Below are 21713 nucleotides of genomic sequence, written 5' to 3' on the forward strand. Positions count from 1 at the left end.
GCTTACCAAGAAAGGTTAGATAAACTGGGTTTATTTAGTCTAGAGAAAAGACGCCTTAGAGGAGATCTAAATAACATGTATAAATACATCAGAGGGCAATATAATAGCTTGGCAGATGAGCTTTTTGTCCCTAGGCCTTCTCAAAGGACTAGAGGACATGATCTGCGCATGGAGGAAAAACGTTTTAGCCATTTATTTAGGAAAGGGTTCTTTACAGTAAGAGTGATTAAGATGTGGAGTGCATTGCCACAGGAAGTCGTTATGGCAAACTCTATACCTGCATTTAAAAGGGGGCTTAGATGCTTTCCTTGCGTTGAAAGACATCCATGGCTACAATTACTAGGTTATGCCTAATGATGTTGATCCAGGGATTTTATCTGATTGCCATCTGGAGTCAGGAAGGAATTTTGCCCTTTTGGGGCTAATTGGACCATGCCTTGTGGGGTTTTTTTCGCCTTCCTCTGGATCAACAGGGGTATGTGGGGGACGGGCTGGAGTTGTACTTTGTACTGGTTGAACTCGATGGACGTATGTCTTTTTTCAACCAAAATAACTATGTAACTATGTAACAAGGTGTGAACAGACCAAGGTAACCTCTGCGCCAGTGTCTCAGAAGCCTATGACAGTCTGGCCATTCACATTGACAGGCTGATAATTGTGGGAGCTGTCATGGATCTCGGAGGGCCCCAACCAGCAATGCAGTGGATGAAGTAGGTGCGGAGGTGTTGGCCACCTTAGCATTGTCTCGGTGGTAGCCTGCATAATAGCCACGGTGGTAGCCTGGCGGCTTCCCTGCATAACAGGTGTGTGTGGTGTGACTGTGCTGGCGACAACTCACACCAGGGCCTGCCTTCTCTCCAGTTCTGGGACATGGCTCTGTCCTTGTCAGCCACTGGTGATTTTTGGCCATCAGGTACCAGGAGTTTACAGGTGTCTGATACCGCAGGTTTGCGGGTGTCCAGTACCGCAGGTTAGCGATTGTTACAGGTTCCTCGGGTTGCGCCAAATAGGTCTGCTAGCTCAGTGGCATCTTTGGCAGACTGGGTCTTTCACTCCAGCACAAACTGTCTCACGTCTATAGGGCATACAGCGAGGAACTGGTTGTGAATTATCAAATCATCAATATTGTCATAAGTCTTTTCTGTAAGGATCTGAGTCCGTTGGTGGAATGTGGTGCATAAGCAGCTAGCCACATCAGCGTAAAAATCTGTGGGACAAAACTTTTTCTGGTAAACTTCCGGAGTTAACTGAAACTTAGCGATAATAGCATCCTTGATAGTTTGATAATTGCAGTCTTGGTCTGCGGGTAGCTCTGCAAAAGCATCTAAAGCTTAACCAGTCAGCTGCAGCATCGAATGGCTTGCCCACTGTTCCTCAGGGATGCAGAACTGGCGGCACGCTCTCTCAAAAGAGTGCAAGTACAAGTCAATGTCCCCATTTTTCTTCATAACTGGAAACTTTGCTTTGGGAGCCACAGCTTCCCAAAGCAAAGCAGAAGGAGTGCTCGGAGAGAAAGAACGCTTGGCCTGTCTCATCTGGGCTAGTTCCAGTGCACGCTGGTGCTGCAACTCCTCTCTCTGGAGCTGGAAACGCTGCTATTGCTCCTCTCTCTCAAGCTGGAGCTGTTCTCTCTTCAGCTGGAGCTGCAGTGTAGTTTATTCCAGAGGTGCTTGTTCCTGGCTGAGGGTCAGCAGGAGCTGTGGACATGGTATTTACATCACCTGGAGCTGAAGTAGCAATGTCGGCACTAGAGATGTCTCGAAACTCCGATTTTCGGTTCGCGAACTGCCGCGGAAGGTTCGGTTCGCATGAACTTCCGCGAACCGCAATAGACTTCAATGGGGAGGCGAACTTTGAAAACTAAAAATTAAGCGCCCGCCGACTTTAGCAGTTAATAGCAAAGCCGCTTTAAAAGCTAGAAACACCAAACTTGCAGAAAATGTTAAGAAGAACAGTGGGAATAAGAGGAAACAATTTTTTTTCAAAAAGACCTTATAGTTTTTGAGAAAATCAATTTTAAAGTTTCAATGTAAATTCTCCTTCTGACCGTGGGAAAATATACCCCCGCCGACTTTAATGGTTAATTGCAAAGCCCCTTTAAAAGCTAGCAACACCAAAATTACTGGGAATGTTAAGAAGAACAGTGGAAACAAGAGGAAAAAACATTTTTTTCAAAAAGACCTTATAGTTTTTGAGAAAATCGATTTTAAAGTAAAAAAAAAAAAAAAAAGGTTGATTCTTAAAAAAAGAACCGATTCATTAAAAAGATCCGGCTCATTCATGAGCCGTTAGTATAGCAGAGAATGCGTCCTCGGAAGGACGTGAAGCTGCTGGCTCTCCCCACCTGCCTGCACCTGTCAACCCCCACCTAGGCTGGCACCCAGTGCACCCATGGGTGTACTGGGTGCCAGCCTAGGTGGGGGTTGACAGGTGCAGGGAAGCAGGTGGGGAGAGACAGCGGGAGCTAGCAGCTATGCGTCCGAAAGGACGCATTCTCTGCTATGTGGGTGGGGGGCTTCGGAGATCTTCAATCAACTTAATAGAAGATCGCAACATAAGAGGATACAGTTCATTGGATCATTTACCGAGGATATTGGCGTGGGAATTTTTTTTAAAGGTACAGGTAAGTATTTCTGGTTAATTAAGAAAATTAAAGGACTTTTTTCGTGGTTGTGTTTTTATTTCATTTAACCCTTTGTGGAAATGGGTAAGGGGTACTTTGTACCTCTATACTCATTTCTCCTGGGAGGGGGTGGGCATCTGGGGTCCCCTTAAAGGGGACTCCCAGATGCCACCATGAACCCCCCCCAGGGAGTCGTCGCCCCCACCTCCTCCTGGGGCACCGGAGGTGGGGAAGAGCCCCTTGTCCATGGATTGGACAAGGGTTCCGGGGGGAAGGGGAATGCTTGGCTGCCCCCCCCCCCCCCGGAGCCTCCCATACCATGGATCATGCGGGCTGGTATAGCTCAGGGTGCGAAGCCCCAGTCGGCCAGGGCTCCGCATTCTGGCTATCCCAGCCTGCATGGGGGACAAGGGGTTACAGAGGCTCGGGAGGGGGGACCCCACGTCATTTTTTTTTTCAGATTTCCCACACTCAGCACATAAAAAATAATAATAAAATTTTTTTATATATATATATATATATATATATATATATATATATATATATATATATATATATACATATATACTTGTGGACTTACGAGGCCATAAGTATGAAAAAAGTTATATACCATTTCATAATCCAGATCCATGGAGGACGCCATCTGCGCCCTCCCGTTCATTCCACCATGGCACCCGCAGTAATACCGGCCCCGGTCGGGTCCCGACCCCTCCAAACGGGTCGGGTTCTCATTCCTCCCTCAATATGGCCGCCACAGATTGCCGCGGCTGCGCAGTCCGCATAGATGCGATTGCGGCAGCGCAGCTCTAGGTCGTCCTCCCGATGCGTCCGATGTATGCACGCATATTGATGACGCGGCAGGAGGAGACCCTAGAGCTGCGCAGGTGCAATCGCCTCTGTGCGGACTACGCAGCCGCGGCAATCTGTGGCAGCCATATTGAGTGGGGAATGAGAACCCGACCCGTTCGGAGGGGTCGGGAGTCGGGACCCGACCGGGGCCGGTATTACTACGGGAGCCATGGGGGAATGAACGGGAGGGCACGGATGGCGTCCTCCATGGATCTGGATTATGAAAAGGTATTTAACTTTTTTCACATTTGTGGCCTCGGAAGTCCTTTAACCCTCCTGGCGGTTTATTAAAATCCGCCAGGGGGCAGCAAGGCCATTTTTTTTTTTATTATTATTTTTTTTTTTTCATGAAGCGAGACAAGGTCTCGCTACATGATAGCTGCTGCTCAGCGGCATCCCCCCAGCCCCAAAGAACGGGATCTCCTGGAGGGCTTCCCCCATCGCCATGGCGACGGGCGGGATTACGTCACCGATGTCATCGACGTCGTGACGTCAAAGGGGACTCCGATCCACCCCACAGCGCTGCCTGGCACTGATTGGCCAGGCAGCGCACGGGGTCTGGGGGGGGGGGGGGGCGGCTGCGGAGCGACGGATAGCGGTGGATCGGCGGGTAGCGGCTGCGATCGGAATGCACATGCAGCTAGCAAAAAAAAAATTATGCAAGTCGGCCCAGGGGGCCTGAGCGGTGCCTTCCGGCGGCATAGACCGTGCTCAGCACGGGCTTACCGCCAGGGAGGTTAAATATTGTTTCCTGCTATCTTTTTAACATATCCTGCAAATTTGGTGTTGCTAGGATGTGAGGGGCCTTTGCTATTAACTTCTAAAGTTGGCGGGTGATGATAACCAACCAGAATTATAGGGGTGCAAAAGTGCTGAATTCTGCCATAGGCTTCCATTAGGCTCCCTATTTCACTTTCAAAAATCTCATATCTTTTCAAAGGGCAATGGCTCAGCAGTTGCAAATTTTCTAGCATTGTAGGAACTCTTAGGGGGATCATAACTGGTGAGTTTCGGGCCCCTAGGCCAAAGAGGTCATAGCCTAGGGTCACAAAAACCTGTTTATTTGGGCAATTTCAATGGTGGAGATTCTGACGAACATAAATCGCAGCCATTGCCATTAGCAACGTCTGAATCTCATGACATAACTCATGCACGTAGAAGGCATATTGTTATACTTTTACTCCAAAGTTGGGTTCCATACATCTCTGCAAACCAGAGTTACAGGGTTCCAAAATTGGTAAAATCCCCCATAGGCTTTCATTGGGCCTCCTATTTACAGTTCCAAAATCTCACACCATTTCAAAGGGCAATGGCTCAGCAGTGGCAAATTTTCTAGCATTGTAGGGACCTTTAGTGGGATCATGACTGGTGAGTTGTGGGCCCCTAGGCCAAAGAGGTCATAGCCTAGGGTCACAAAAACCTGTTTATTTGGGCAATGTCAATGGTGGCGATTCTGACGTACATAAATCACAGCCATGGCCGTTAGCAACGTTTGAATCTCACGAAATGTCTCATGCAGGTAGAAGACATATTGTTAGACTTGGACTCCAAAGATGGGTTCCCTACATCTCTGCAAACCAGAGTTACAGGGGTGCAAAAGTAGTAAAATCCCCCATAGGCTTTCATTGGCTCCCTATTTCACTTTCCAAAATCTCAAATCTTTTCAAAGAGCAATGGCTCAGCAGTACCAAATTTTCTAGCATTGTAGGGACTCTTAGGGGGATCATGACTGGTGAGTTTTGCCACTGCTGAGCCATTGCCCTTTGAAATGGTGTGAGATAGTGGAACGGTAAATAGGAGGCCCAATGAAAGCCTATGGGGGATTTTACCACTTTTGCACCCCTGTAACTCTGGTTTGCAGAGATGTAGGGAACCCATCTTTGGATTCCAAGTATAACAATATGCCTTCTACCTGCATGAGACCTGTCGTGAGAATCAGACGTTGCTAACGGCCATGGCTGCGATTTATGTTCGTCAGAATTTCCACCATTGACTTTGCCCAAATAAACAGGTTTTTGTGACCCAAGGCTATGACCTCTTTGGCCTAGGGGCCCAAAACTCACCAGTCATGATCTCCCTAAGGGTCCCTACAATGCTAGAAAATTTGGAACTGCTGAGCCATTGCCCTTTGAAAAGATTTGAGATTTTGGAAAGTGAAAGAGGGAGCCAATTAAAGCCTATGGGGGATTTTACCAATTTTGCACCCCTGTAACTCTGGTTTGCAGAGATGTAGGAAATCCATCTTTGGATTCCAAGTATAACAATATGCCTTCTACCTGCATGAGACATGTCGTGAGAATCAGACGTTGCTAACGGCCATGGCTGCGATTTATGTTCGTCAGAATTTCCACCATTGACTTTGCCCAAATAAACAGGTTTTTGTGACCCAGGGCTATGACCTCTTTGACCTAGGGGCCCGAAACTCATCAGTCATGATCCCCCTAAGGGTCCCTACAATGCTAGAAAATTTGATACTGCTGAGCCATTGCCCTTTGAAAAGATGTGAGATTTTGGAACAGTAAATAGGAGGCCCAATGAAAGCCTATGGGGGATTTTACCACTTTTGCACTCCTGTTGGCTGCTAGCCAATCGGAAGAGGCAGAGAGGAGTGGGGCGGCACAGCGGGAATGGAGGACGCCGCAACGTCATAGCGGCGGGCGGTGCTGGGCACAATGCGTCAGCGCACGCTGCCCGCCGCCCTCTTCGCTCGCCGGAGTCTTCTTCTATGCCGCGCATCTGCACGGACTCTAGCCAGCGCGGCCGAAGGAGGGGAGACCAGGAAGAGCCCCAGACACCGCCGCTGGAACTGGAGGGAGGTGAGTGGCACCTACACCTAACTACTCTATACCTGGCTAACTATACTGAAGGCACCCACACCTAACTACACTATACCTGGCTAACTATACTGAAGGCTCCTACACCTAACTACACTATACCTGGCTACCTATACTGAAGGCTTGCAGGCTGCTGCAATATACCTGCAAAAAACAGACATGAAGCGTGAACAGTGTGAGTTTGTTCTGACTTTGTTGGACTACGCTTTGAGACACAATTATTTTTGGCATGCTGGGGCGTACTATGTACAGAAGCGCGGATGCGCAATGGGTGCTGGGTACGCTCCCAGCTTCGCCAATTTATTCATGGCTGTATGGGAGGAGGAAGTCCTTATGAGACCAAGTTCAGAGCGGGTACTCAAGTGGTCCGGTTACATTGATGACCTGCTGATCCTATGGGAGGGTACACAGAATGACTTTAATCTGTATATTGAGACCCTTAACAATAATGAAGTTAATATAGAGCTTACTGCTACTAGTAGTTACAAATCAGTAGTTTTCCTTGATCTGTAAATTCACAAGGATTGTGATTTGCTTTGGACTAAAGCTCATTTCAAGGAGACAGCTCGAAATGGGTACATTCCTGAGGGGAGTTGTCACCATCCTAATTGGCTCAGGGAGGTCCCGCAAGGCCAGTTCCTGCGGTTACGCAGGAACTGCTCTCGCTTGGATGATTACTATGCCCAGTCTCAGATACTGTCTAATAGGTTCATTGAGAAGGGATATAATTGAGATTTGGTCCTTAAACAGAGGGATTTGGTTGCAGAGGTGAATAGATCTGCCACCTTCACCCCTAGAGAGCAGAAGCAGGTCAGTATGGACTTTAGCTTCCTCACAGGATATAACTGTCAATTTAGACAAGTAGAATCTATTTTTAAAAAACATTGGGCTCTTTTGCAACATGACCCTACCCTCAAGGTGCATATCCCTGCGCGTCCTACCTTCATTTATAGACGGGCTAGGAACCTTAAGGACCACCTAGCACCTAGCTGCGTGGACCCACCCAGGGTACCTACTAATCCCTGGCAGAAAGCAGGTTTCTATCCATGTAGGGATTGTAGGGCATGTAGTGAGGGCCTTACTTATAGAACTGATGAGATAACTTCGGGGACTAATGGCTCTAGGTTCAAAATAAGGGATTTTATCACCTGTAAAACTGTCTATGCTGTCTACCTGCTCACTTGTGCGTGTGGTCTGCAGTACCTTGGTAGAACCACAAGGGCTCTCCATAAACGATGGGGCGAGCATATCTATAAAATTAATAAAAGCCACCAGAACCACAGTGTCTCTAGGCACTTCTCTGACCATCATGGATCATGTGTACGAGGTCTCAGGATATGTGGTGTCCAGAAAGTCAGGACAGACTGGAGGGGCTGCAATAGGGTACGTGCTGTCTCTAAATTGGAGACACAGTGGATACACAAGATGGGCACACTACAGCCTACCGGTCTGAATATTGATATTGATCTCAATTGTTACATTAATAATAGTTAATTTCTCTGGGGGTTGGCCTAGGTGTGTCTTGTGTATGCACTGGAGAAAGGGGAGCTATTTATATTTACCTATATGTTTTTTTATTTTAATTCATTACATTTTTTAAGTATTTAATTTCTGTTTGTCCTATATTTGATATGATGAAATATCACTGCTCTTTGCATTATGAATTTGACTCATGCATTACTGGTGCCGTGCATATAAACTGTAGGAGTGTAGATGTGGATAGCTATGCATGATTTGTGCTTCCTATGAACTCTCTACTTTGAACCTTCCTTGGTTGGTTATACGTAGTGTAATAGAGACATCTAGTGGAAGTGTATGAACTGCACTTATTTTTGTAATTTAATTTAATTGCCGCGGCAGATATGTATATCAATTGATACTATGTTTGTACCATTGCTTTTAAGCCTTATTAGTTTTTCATTATGTATAATGGCCATTGTTTTAAAGAGAATCTGTATTGTTAAAATCGCTCAAAAGTAAACATACCAGTGCGTTAAGGGACATCTCCTATTACCCTCTGTCACAATTTCGCCGCTCCTCGCCGCATTAAAAGTGGTTAAAAACAGTTTTAAAAAGTTTGTTTGTAAACAAACAAAATGGCCACCAAAACAGGAAGTAGGTTGATGTACAGTATGTCCACACATAGAAAATACATCCATACACAAGCAGGCTGTATACACCCTTCCTTTTGAATCTCAAGAGATCATTTGTGTGTTTCTTTCCCCCATGCACTGAAGTTTCAGGCTGCTCTTTTCTTCCTGCAAACAGCTTTGCCCTTGTTTGTAATTCCTCAGTATGTGAAAGCCCAGCCAGCTCAGAGGACGATTTATCCAGCTTGTAAAAGATAAGCGAGAAGAGAGAAGCTGCTCTAATCTAAATAACACACAGGCAGTGTGCAGAGAGGGGCCTGGAAAGGTGAGTTCATAGCAGAACCACAACACTGAAGAACTTGGCAGCCTTCCAGACACAGGCTGACAAGTCTGACAAGAGAGAGATAAGTTGATTTATTACAGAGACAGTGATAGTATAAAGTGCTGCAGTTAGCCAGAACACATTAGAATAGCTTTTGGAACTTGTAGGATGATAAAAAACAGTATGCAATTTTTGTTACGGAGTCTCTTTAAGATTATATGCTGTTCTTAATATATGCTATGTGCTGGTGCGACATGGTGTGGGGACATATAGGCAGCCATGGTCTGCAGTTTAGCCATCAATGTAGCATAGAACGCTATTTAAGATGCCGACATCCGACGCTCCGTAGCCCCTGAAGAGTTGCACAGCAACGAAATGCGTAGGGCGGAGCTACGGAGCGGCGCAACGTGTGACGTCACCGGACGCGGTGACGCGCTGCATACGAGGAAACGAGCGGCGGTGTTTGAGCGCGGTTGGAGCTAGAGTGAGTCCGAGCGCTTCCCTTACAGATGCTCCTAGGCTCTAGCTTATATGCCCAACACACCCATGCCGCATCCGCTATCATTTTTTATTGCCCAACTCTTTTTTAATAAACGTAGGTGCTGACCCTGATACTTTTACGCTATGTGAGGCGTGTTTTTTTCTTTTCCTTTGGAAAACACAATACAGCTGGTGACCTATTGCCTGGAAAGGCTTACAAGTGCCCAGCAGTTATTGCCGGTGTGGCTGAGGGGTGGCCTATACCCCTGAGGCATTGTTGGGCCCTATAGGCCGCATCATCCGGTGAGTTAATCCACATAGGGGGGAGTGTGTGTTCCATGCTCCACCTATAAAGTTGATGTCATTTCACTACTAGCAACAAAGACTTTGCTATAGAGCGCTATTCCCTTTTTACATTTTATATTTAACTATACTGAAGGCCCCTACACTTAGTTAGCTACACTATACCTGGCTAACTATACTGAAGCCACCTACACCTAACTACACTATACCTGGCTAACTATACTGAAGGCACCCACACCTAACTACACTATACCTGGCTAACTATACTGAAGGCACCCACACCTAACTACTCTATACCTGGAAAACTATACTGAAGGCACCCACACCTAAATACACTATACCTGGCTAACTATACTGAAGGCTCCTACACCTAACTACACTATACCTGGCTACCTATACTGAAGGCCCCTATACCTATCTACCTATACTGAAGGCACGTATACCTAGCTACCTAAATGTTGGTAGATCTCCTGGGCTTGGCAAATTTTAAAGTAGCTCGCGAGCCGAAAAAGTATGGGCACCCCTGCCCTAGGCTATGACCTCTTTGGCCTAGGGGCCCGAAACTCACCAGTCATGACCCCCCTAAGAGTCCCTACAATGCTAGAAAATTTGGTACTGCTGAGCCATTGCCCTTTGAAAAGATTTGAGATTTTGGAAAGTGAAATAGGGAGCCTAATGGAAGCCTATGGCAGAATTCAGCACTTTTGCACCCCTATAATTCTGGTTGGTTATCATCATCACCTGCCGACTTTAGCAGTTAATAGCAAAGGCCCCTTACATCCTAGCAACACCAAATTTGCAGGATATGTTAAAAAGATAGCGGGAAACAATATTTAACGGACTTCCTAGGCCACAAATGTGAAAAAAGTTAAACACCAGATCCAGATCCATGGAGGACGCCATCCGCACCCTCCCGTTCATTCCCCCATGGCTCCCGCAGTAATACCAGCCCCGGTCGGGCCCTGACCCCTCCAAACAGGTCAGGTTCTCATTCCCCCCTCAATAAGGCCACAGATTGCCGCTGCTGTGCAGTCTGTATAGGCGTGATTGCGGCTGCGCCGCTCTAGGCTCTCCACCCGCCGCGTCATCAATATGCATGCATACATCGGATGCATCGGGAGGAGGTCCTAGAGCTGCGCAGCCGCAATCGCGTCTATGCGGACTGCGCAGCCGCGGCAATCTGTGGCGGCCATATTGAGGGGGGAATGAGTTGAGAACCCGACCCGTTCAGAGGGGTCGGGACTCGACCGGGGCCGTTATTAGTGCGGGAGCCATGGGGGAATGAACGGGAGGGTGCGGATGGCGTCCTCAATGGATCTGGATTATGAAAAGGTATTTAACTTTTTTTCACATTTGTGGCCGCGGAAGTCCTTTAAAAAAGGTTTTTATGTTTTTAAAATTATTTTTATGTGCGGTGTGTGGGAAATCTGAAAAAAAAAATGGCGTGGGGTCCCTCCTCCCGAGCCTCTGTAACCCCTTGTCCACCATGCAGGCTGGGATAGCCAGAATGCGGAGCCCCGGCCGACTGGGGCTTCGCACCCTGAGCTATACCAGCCCACATGGTCCATGGTACCCATTTCCACAAAGGGTTAAATGAAATACAAACACAACCACGAGAAAAGTATTTTATTATTCTAAATTAACCATAAATACTTACCTGTACCTTTAAAAAAGTTTTCCCACGCCAATATCCATGGTAAACGATCCAACGAACTGTATCCTCTTATGTTGCGATCTTCAATTAAGTTGATTGAAGATCTCCAACGCCTCCCACATAGCAGAGAATGCGTCCTTTTGGACGCGTAGCTGCCGACTCTTGCTGTCTCTCCCCACCTCCTCACCTGTCACCCTTACCTAGCCTGGCACCCATGGGTGCACCGGGTGCCAGGCTAGGTGAGGGTGACAGGTGCAGGCAGGTGGGGAGAAACAGCAGCGGAGACGGCAGCTTCACGTCCTGCTCAGGACGCATTCTCTGCTATACTAACAGTTCATGAATCATCCGGTTCTTTTTAATGAATCGGTTCTTTTTTTTATGAATCGGCTCATTTTACTTTGAAACTTTAAAATTGATTTTCTCAAAAAGTATAAGGTCTTTTTGAAAAAAAATTTTTTCCTCTTGTTCCCACTATTCCACTTAACATTCCCAACAATTTTGGTGTTTTTACTATGTAAGGGGGCTTTGCTTTCGCCTGGAACCGTTCGCCGGCGAACCATTCGGCCCATCTCTAGTTGGCACTCGCATTGCTCGTGGTGCTGCGTGAACGGAGTGGCGGTGAAGCCTCCCGCATGGGATTGGAATCTTCCATCGCCTGGCCGTCTCTATCCATCAAACCTTTAATCCGCTGTGTTTTATTGGTGTACAAAACGGCAATGCCTTCCGACTCTTATGAGGTGGTGAATGCTAGTGTGGATATTGGAAATGCTGTAGATGTATATCTACAGCATTCCTGATATCCACTTGGACTTTGCAAAGGCCTTTCGATACTGTTCCCCACAAAAGTCTGGTGCAAAAGTTGAGGATGCAAGGACTGGGGAAGTGTCTGTGTGCATGAGTAGGCTAATGGACAGAAAGCAAGAGTGTGATCAATGGATCATATTCAAAATGGGTGACCGTCCGCAGTGGGGTCCCACAGGGGTCAGTACTGGGTCTAGTATTTTTCAATGTATTTATTAACCAGTTTACATCCTGCATACAATATATTCACGTCGTTGCAAGTGGCTCCTGAAAGCCACCCGACGTGAATATAAGTTGCTGTCATTTAATGAGCACAGTGGGCGTGCTAGCACGCTCCTGGGCTCATTAACCCCCCTCCCCCTAACTACACTATACTGGCATCCCTTCCCGGGGCTCTGATCCCCCCACCACCTGCCGATCCCCTGTAATAACCCCCTCCCCCTCCATGGTGTGATCGCGCAGCATGGAGCATTACAATGTAACAATCATTACCTGACCTTGTTCCTACGGCAATCGTGATCCTTTCCCTGCAGTCCCACTGACAGCCTCACTATGCTGAATGAATCAGGTCCCGGCTTGATGATGTCATCAAGCCGGGACCCAATCCGGTCAGCATAGTGAGGCTGACAGCGGTAGTGCTGGGAGGAGATCGCGACCGCCGGTGGAACAAGGTCAGGTGAGAGATTGTTACTGGTAATGCTTCCCTGCGCCCAACTCTGCAGGGGGGGGGGGGGGGAAGACACCTGGCATTTGGGGGTAAGAAGGAAATCTTAAAGGGCCACCACCTGGCTATCCATGGGTGGACACATTAAAGGGGCACACAGCTGGATATCAATGGGGAGGGGAAGGGATAAAGGGGAACACACCTGGCTATGAATGGGGGGGTGGGGGTAATAAAAAAAACCCACATCTGGCCAACTATGGGGGGGGGGGGAGTAACAGGCGCAGCAGGCTTACTGAGGTGGGGTTGAGTAGGGGGGTTACAGAGGCACATCTGGCCAACTATAGGGGAGGGGGGATATAAAGTAGAACATCTGGCTAACTGGGGGAGGGGGTGGAGGATTAAAAAGTCCCACATCAATTAAAGAAAAATCCAAAGACACAAAATGGAAAAAATGCACCTTTATTTCCAAAGAATATATTGTCGCCATGCATTGTACTAGGATCATACTTTAAACACTGTAATAGCCAGGACAAATGAGCAAATCAAATTTGTGGGTTTAATCTACAGTAGCACTTATTATTTTTAAACTATAATGGCTGAAAACTGAGAAATAATTACTTTTTTCATTTTTTCCCCTTTTTACCTTTAAAATTTGTACAAAATTAAATAATTCTTAGCAAAAAGTACCACCCAAAGAAAGCCTAATTGGTGGCGAAAAAAACAAGGTATTGATAATGTATGTGTGATAAGTAGTGATCAAGTTATTGGCTAATGAATGGGAGGAGTGTGAAATGTAGAAAATTGCTCTGGTTTTTAAGGGGGAAAACCTCAGGGACGCGAAGTGGTTAATGGCCTAGTAGATGAAGAAGAAAGTAATGCTGCTATTTTTACAGATGATACAAAATTGTGCAGAATCATCAACTCTCGGGAAGATAGTGACATATTGCAGGAGGGTCTGGATAGGATGGCTATATGGTCACATAAATGGCAGATGACATTTAATGAATGGGTATATCAATCTTGGAGAATAACTTAGGAGTACTTGTTGACAGCAAGTTAAGTAATCATATTCAATGCCAAGCTGCTGTAGATAAAGCAAATACAATTTTGGGATACATTTAAAGGCAAATAAAAACACGGGATGCTAGCATACACTGTGATGCCCAGCCCCACATCTAACTTACTCTAGTACCATCGGGGAATAATCGTCTCCGATGGCTAGTAAGACTGTGAGCGAGCTGATCTTAACCATTTAAGCCCAAAGGATTGTTTATTTTGTGCATCTGAGCAACTTTCACCTCCCTCAAAACTCACCTTTTCACTCTGGCCTATTACCCCTCACAAGTGCTCTAAACTCACAGCTGAAATCTGGTCCCCTATCTTTCGTGTCCTTACCTCTCCCTTTAGATTGTAAGCCTTTGGGCAGGGTCCTCCTCCTTTTGTGTCCTACCTGATCATGCACCTCCATTACTGTGAACCCATGCTAAGCATCTGAGTGAGCCTAACTTGCCTAATCTCCATGCTCCCATCCAGTGACTGACTAAGCATTACCTTGTACTCATACTGTGCTGCATGACCTGGTCTTTCTTCTATTCATGTATTGTCATTTTGCTGTATGTCACCCCTAAATATTGTCTGTAACCTGAACTAATGTCCAGCGCTGCGTAATATGTTGGCGCTTTAGAAGTACAATAAATAAATAAATAATAAATAAATAACTTTATCACTACTAATCACAATGAATTGATCTATATCTTGTTTTTTCCACCACCAATTAGGCTTTCTTTGGGTGATACATTTTGCTAAGAATTAATTTATTCTAAATCCATTTTAACAGGAATATTAAAGCGGTTTAAAACTGACAAAATTTCCAACAAAAATGTGTTTTCCTACTTTTTATAACCCATACAATTATCATATTTGCTTTTGTGCACAAGTATTATTATTCATTTAGACATTATAACTTCCCAAAGTTCAGTTAATTTATTTTTAAAGCTGTTGGTGCATTTTATTCATAACTGTTGTAATTCTGTTGTGAATGCAGCCACCAGTGATTTCTGACCTGTGTTTCACCCCAGGACTCATCAGCTGAAGTCCAGCACAGCCAGAGAATGTTTACATAAATGTAGCAAGTAAAGAATGTGCACATAAGATAAGCCAACAGCAGTTCGGATGCGGGTTCTCCCTGCAGAAGAAAGAGTCAGCCCTGTGATGCAACCCTTTGAATGCCGTTTTACTAAAAAAAATTGTGTTAGTATATTATATGCTGTAAATAATCTTTTAGAGCAAAGAAGAAATTCTGGGTTATATTCCGCTTTAAGAAAGAAATGGAAAAAAATCATTATTTCTCCGTTTTGGCCATTATAGTTTGAAATTAATACATGCTACGGTAATTAAAACCATGTATTTTATTTGCCCATTAGTCCCACTTATTACACCATTTAAATTATGTCCCTATCACAATTTATGGCGCCGATATTTTATTCGGAAATAAAGGTGCATTTTTTCAATTTGCGTCCATCACTTTTTACAAGCCCATCATTTTAAAAAATGATATACTCCTTTGACATGCATATTTAAAAAGTTCAGACCCTTAGGTAACTATTTATGTTTTTTTTTTATTGTAATTTTTTTTTTTTTTAAATTTGAGTAATTTTTGGTGTGGGAGGTAAACAGCTAATTTTGAATGTAAAAAATGTATTTATTTAATGAAAAATGGATGTGGGCATAATTTTACTATTTGGCCACAAGATGGCTACAGTCAAAAAGTCCTGGAAGCGTGTACGATCATGCTTCCAGGATGCATTAGGAGGATGGGAATTTTTTTCAAACCAGAAAAACTGCAGCCTCTGATAAGAGGCTGTCGTTTTTTCTGTGAGGGGCTTCGATCAATGAATGGGATCTATAATCCCATTCATTGATCGAAGGAGGGAGTTAGGGAGTTCCATAGTGGTGGAGCAGCTCTTGAGAAGTCCTGGAGGCGTGCATGGGACTAAGTGATGTGGGGGACGGTCAGGCAAAGTTCATTGGAGGAGCAGAGTGAGTGGCTAGCTGTGTACTTCTGAGTAAGATCAGAAATGTAGGTTGGGCAGATTTTGTGGACAGATTGAATCTGATTCTGTATTGGATAGGAAGCCAGTGGATTCACAGAGGGGAGCCATGGTGGTGGAGTGGATAATTCTGGCTGATGCATTCAGGCAGTGGGGCAATTCGGGTCATAGGGAGACCAGACAGAAGGGCATTGCATTAATGAGGACGGAAAATTATGAGGGCATAGATGAGGAGTTTGGTGGTGACAGAGGTCAGGAAAGGGCGGATCTTGAAGATGTTGCAGAGGTGGAAGTTGAAGGACTTTTTTGTGAGGTTTTGGATTTGGGGGGAGAAGGTGAGTGCGGAGTCCAGGGTGACACCCAGACAACGGGCTTGAGAGGTAGGGTGAATGGTAGCATGGTTAACAGTGACATGTACATCTGGGAGGGTCAGGGATGACCAGGGTGGGAAGATCATAAGTTCTGTTTGTCCAGGTTTAGTTTCAGGTACCTAGCGGACGTCCAGGAGAAGATGGCTGATAGGCAGGAGGAGACCTTGTCCATGCATACAGATGATAGTTTAAACCCATGGAGGAGATTCCTTGCCAATGGAGGTGTATAGGGAAAACATTAGGGGATAAGGAGAGAGCCTTGGGGGACTCCCACCGAGAGATGGTTACTTTGCATCACTACATGTATAAGTCCTACCGAGTTATGAAAAATCTACATCTTGTTCTGATGAAGGTAAAATACCCATATACAGTAGTCTTTGGACATATATGACCTACAGTTATTTTGTTTTAAAACAAAGGCTGAAAAGAATAGGGAGGTATGGTAAAAAAGGTTGGGTTGCAACATATATAAAACAAAAGGTATGCACCAGGACACTGTGCTCATACAATCAATTAAAACCTATTGCCTAATAGGTAACTAAAAAGGTACCAAAGCTGTCAATCATTAAACACAAATAGTCTCAAGTTAGCAATAATCATGTGGAACGCTCCTCTTCGATGTGTGCACCATCAATAAAGTCTTTATAAAAATGACTAAGTCTAATGCTTGCATTTAATAATGGAGTCTTTCAACTTGCATAAGGTAGGGTGACCAAGCGTCCTCTTTTGTCCGGACAGGTCCACTTTTTCCGTCCTGTCCGGGGCGTCCTGGCGGGTTTTAGAAATGTCCGGGTAGTAATGACAAGCATGAAGAGCTGTTTGGGAGCCGAACGAGCCGGCTCTTTAAAGGGAGCCAAGCGGCCGAGCCAGAAGAGCCGATGCTTTCTAAAGAGCCTGGAATTCCCATCACTAGACTGAGTCTCAGTCTACTAGACTGAGACTCAGTCTAGTGATGGGAATTCCGTCTCTTTAAGAATCTGCTCTTCTGGCTCGGTCGCTCGGCTCCCAAAGAGCCGGCTCATTCGGCTCCCAAACGGCTCTTCATTGCATGAAGCAATCAATCCCTGCTGCTCTGCTCCGCCTCCATCCACTGAGAGAAAATTGCGGAGCAGAGGGGCGGAGTTACTTAGTCAGTGAAGTGAAGTCACACTGGGCTGCTGTGGCCTGTGGGAGCAGTAATTTATTTATATAAGCTGCGACACAGATGCAGTGCAGAGAGTGCAGGGATCAGAGCAGAGAGCGGCACAGACAGGGAGCAGCAGTGGCAGTGCAGACAAGCCAGGTATCAGAGCAGAGAGCGACACAGACAGGGAGCAGTGCAGACTGCAGACAGACAGGCCAGGGATCAGAGCAGAGAGCGACACAGACAGGGAGCAGTGCAGACTGCAGACAGACAGGCCAGGGATCAGAGCAGAGAGCGACACAGACAGGGAGCAGTGCAGACTGCAGACAGACAGGCCAGGGATCAGAGCAGAGAGCGACACAGACAGGGAGCAGTGCAGACTGCAGACAGGGATCAGAGCAGAGAGCGGAGCAGTATAGCAGGAAAAATGCCAAAGCGTAAGTGCAGCTTCACCGATGAACTGCAAAGAAAATTTCCCACATACCGACCCGGTCGGGACAAGTGGGAGGCGGAGTGTGCAAACCCGGTACATATGTCTCGGTATCCAGCAGAGGTGCTGGGGATCTGAAAGCCCACATGGACACCGAGAAACATAAAAAAGCTGTGCGAGGTGAGAGTTGACAGAGGTTTTTGTCAGACCAGGAAAAACTGAGGATGATGTAAATGCAGCAGAAGGTCTGGAGGCCGTGCCGATCGTTCTCTTTTTTGGAAATCAAAATATGGTCACCCTACATAAGGTGCAACAAAAACCCCACTTCAGGTGGGGCCTCACCGGATGTGTCGGCCTTCAGGGCCCGTAATCGCTTCTGGGGTATAGGCCACCCAAACAGCTTCACTGGTAATCCACCATCGGAGCGTCCGACCAGCAAATCACGATAGCCTCACTCCATGGCTCCGGCCAGGATTTACACGCGGGAGATTTAACTTTTTGCCGGCGGGCGGCTGCATATACACCAAGCAGGCTAGGCTAGTGTGACAGCGTTAGCAACTCCTACTTGAGTGCAGTTAGGCCCATTGCATCCCCTCATCTGCTTCATAGCGGTCTTTTTGTCAATAGTGAGTGGGCTTATGCTGGCTATTAGCATTCTGCTGCCATTATAACATTACAATTTTTTATTAATAATTATGTTACGCTTTTACAGATGTGGAGCTTTTTCATTATTTTTCCAACTACAGAAACACCAATGGTGGATTGCCAGTGAGGCCCTGAAGGCCGCAACATCCGGTGAGTCCCCACCTGAACGTTTTTTTTTGTTGCACCTTATGCAGGTTTAAAAACTTCATTATTAAATGCAAGCATTAGATGAAACACTTACTCATTTTTATAAATACTTTATTGATGGGTTGCAACATATGCAATCCTCATTAAAGAAATATTTCCATTTTAAAAGTAGAAGACACATAGGAGGAGCAAACTATTTAATCTCACAGTGAATTGGCAAAAAATTTACTTACTGAAAATCCTGAAAAATTGCTGTCCATTTAAATGATACCATGCTATTGGTCGGCGCTATTGACTTCAATTTAAGTTTAGTAGTAACAGTAGGGTATTGTACCGTGTTAGCCATCAGTAAAAGCAAGACGTTTTAAATCAGGATGATACCATTTATTGGCTAACTACAAATGAATAAGAATAAACAAGCTTTCGGCCTTGCAGCCTTCGTCAGGTTTACATCCTGTTAGTTTGCAAGCTGGTGGTACAGACAGCTTATATACATGCAACATCAAAAGGGAAAACAGATATTTTTTTCAAGCATAAATACGTCATTAAGATGCCTTAATACAAACAGACCATCTAAATGGGGTAAGATAAGGATCCTTGTTTACTCCATTGCTCACAGACCTGGTATTTAGGATTGACCCAGCGGTATCATAAATTCTTAGTTCACAGGTTCAGCTAGAGTGGCTGAGACAGTTCATATATCATCAATCTCATACCAATATAGAAAGTTGTTGTCCTTATTCAAACCCTTCTGCACAGCATTGAACCAATTTATAAATTTTGTTTCTGCTATTAATCGGTCATTTGACGTTTTGAAGCCGCCCTTCAGGGCAGTGACACGAAGATCATCCATGCTGTGTCCGTTGGACCGAAAGTGTGTAGCAACTGGGAGTCCAGATTTGGTATCATTAATAGTGTGCCTGTGTCCATTCATACGTTTGCGCAGTGTTTGTCCAGTTTCTCCCACGTACATAGCATTGGGGCATTTAGCACACATGATCAGATATACCAGATTGGTGGACCCACAGGAAAATTTACCTTGTGCTCTGTACTCCTGTTGTGAACCTGGTATCGTTACCCTGTCAGTGGAGTAAATGTGTCTGCAGGTCCCACATATTTTTTGTCGGCAGGGTGATGTTCCGTTTTGTTGAGGCCTATTCAAAGAGCTCCTGACAATCATCTGTTTTAGATTGTGTGGTTGCCGATATGACAAGAGTGGAGGTTTAGGGAATATCGTTCTCAGTCTGTGATCCTTGTGTAAAATGGGATGAAGTTCCTTAGCAATCCTCCTTAAGATTTCCAGGTGTGGGTTGTAGGTGACCACCAAAGGGACACGTTCCTCTTTCTGGTTTTGCTTATATTTCAGGAGTTCAGTCAACAGTCAACTCCTGAAATATAAGCAAAACCAGAAAGAGGAACGTGTCCCTTTGGTTGTTACCTACAACCCACACCTGGAAATCTTAAGGAGGATTGCTAAGGAACTTCATCCCATTTTACACAAGGATCACAGACTGAGAACGATATTCCCTAAACCTCCACTCTTGTCATATCGGCAACCACACAATCTAAAACAGATGATTGTCAGGAGCTCTTTGAATAGGCCTCAACAAAACGGAACATCACCCTGCCGACAAAAAATATGTGGGACCTGCAGACACATTTACTCCACTGACAGGGTAACGATACCAGGTTCACAACAGGAGTACAGAGTACAAGGTAAATTTTCCTGTGGGTCCACCAATCTGGTATATCTGATCATGTGTGCTAAATGCCCCAATGCTATGTACGTGGGAGAAACTGGACAAACACTGCGCAAACGTATGAATGGACACAGGCACACTATTAATGATACCAAATCTGGACTCCCAGTTGCTACACACTTTCGGTCCAACGGACACAGCATGGATGATCTTCGTGTCACTGCCCTGAAGGGCGGCTTCAAAACGTCAAATGACCGATTAATAGCAGAAACAAAATTTATAAATTGGTTCAATGCTGTGCAGAAGGGTTTGAATAAGGACAACAACTTTCTATATTGGTATGAGATTGATGATATATGAACTGTCTCAGCCACTCTAGCTGAACCTGTGAACTAAGAATTTATGATACCTCTGAGTCAATCCTAAATACCAGGTCTGTGAGCAATGGAGTAAACAAGGGTCCTTATCTTACCCCATTTAGATGGTCTGTTTGTATTAAGGCATCTTAATGACGTATTTATGCTTGAAAAAAATATCTGTTTTCCCTTTTGATGTTGCATGTATATAAGCTGTCTGTACCACCAGCTTGCAAACTAACAGGATGTAAACCTGACGAAGGCTGCAAGGCCGAAAGCTTGTTTATTCTTATTCATTTGTAGTTAGCCAATAAATGGTATCATCCTGATTTAAAACTTCTTCAATTTAAGTTTGCAAAGCTGTTTTGCCGAAACTTCACACAACAGTTGGAAATTCAACAAACATCTCACAAGCATGGCATTGATTATTTGGCTTGTCCCTAGAAGACACATCTGTATCTTCTAACATAGTTGCACAAGTAACATTTAAATAAAGATAGGATTTTCTTTACACAACATAAAAAACTGTAGCTTAATGATTTTTCAAATCCAAATAACCTCACCTAGCCAATCTTTCCTCTTGCTTTTCTCTTTTTCTCTCTTCCACTGCTGTTTGCATCTCTTGCTCTTGAAGTTTTTGTTTGATTGCTGATAACTCTTGTCCCTTCTTTCGTCTTTGCTTCTCCTGTTCAACCTTCTCTCGTTTTTCTCGTTCTTCACGTTCTTGTTGTTTTTGGGCAATCAGTTCCATCATTCTGTAGAAAATATGTATACAATTTACAGTGTAGCCTTGCAGTATAAAACTATAAAAAATGGTGTGTTATTTAGGTTAAACTGTATATTTTAAATCGTGACATTGGCGTCAATTCACCAGAGAGTATTAACTAAGAGAAAAAAGGTAGGTAGTTTATCTCATGAGGTATTCTAACACTCTGGAGTCAATTCACCATTGTGAGAGGACAGAGAGAAAAATGTTCGATAACAGGGGATAATGGAGAGATATGCATGAGGAAAGTGAGAGAAAGCAGAGAGTTAGGTAATCGGTATTAATGATTTACATGGGATACTTTTCCTCTCTGTAAGCTTGAAAGTGAAGCATTGTGGGTAGGAGGTGGAGTTTTACCACTACGTGACCAGAGTATTCCCGCCTTTTACTGCCGGTTCATATCATAAATCATATCACGAGTGAGTCTGAACTTCTTCACCACCTCTGTCTCAGTAAAATTATCAAGAACTGTTCTCTCACGAAAAATACGAGGGGCGATTAAACA

The 21713-nt window shown here is 45.0% G+C and overlaps 1 protein-coding gene across 1 annotated transcript in view; it reads right to left on the reverse strand.

Moving 5' to 3' along the window:
- Positions 1-21196, reverse strand: part of UBXN1 (UBX domain protein 1) — a 272138-nt gene extending 250942 nt beyond the window's left edge. The window contains exon 1 of the mRNA XM_068261474.1: positions 21006-21196. Within this exon, the coding sequence (XP_068117575.1) occupies positions 21006-21196 (191 nt within the window). The remainder of the gene's footprint in view (positions 1-21005) is intronic.
- Positions 21197-21713: the final 517 nt, after the last annotated feature.

This window comes from Hyperolius riggenbachi, chromosome 11 (genome assembly GCF_040937935.1).
Source record: "Hyperolius riggenbachi isolate aHypRig1 chromosome 11, aHypRig1.pri, whole genome shotgun sequence".
In the NCBI taxonomy this organism is placed as follows: Eukaryota; Metazoa; Chordata; class Amphibia; order Anura; family Hyperoliidae; genus Hyperolius; species Hyperolius riggenbachi.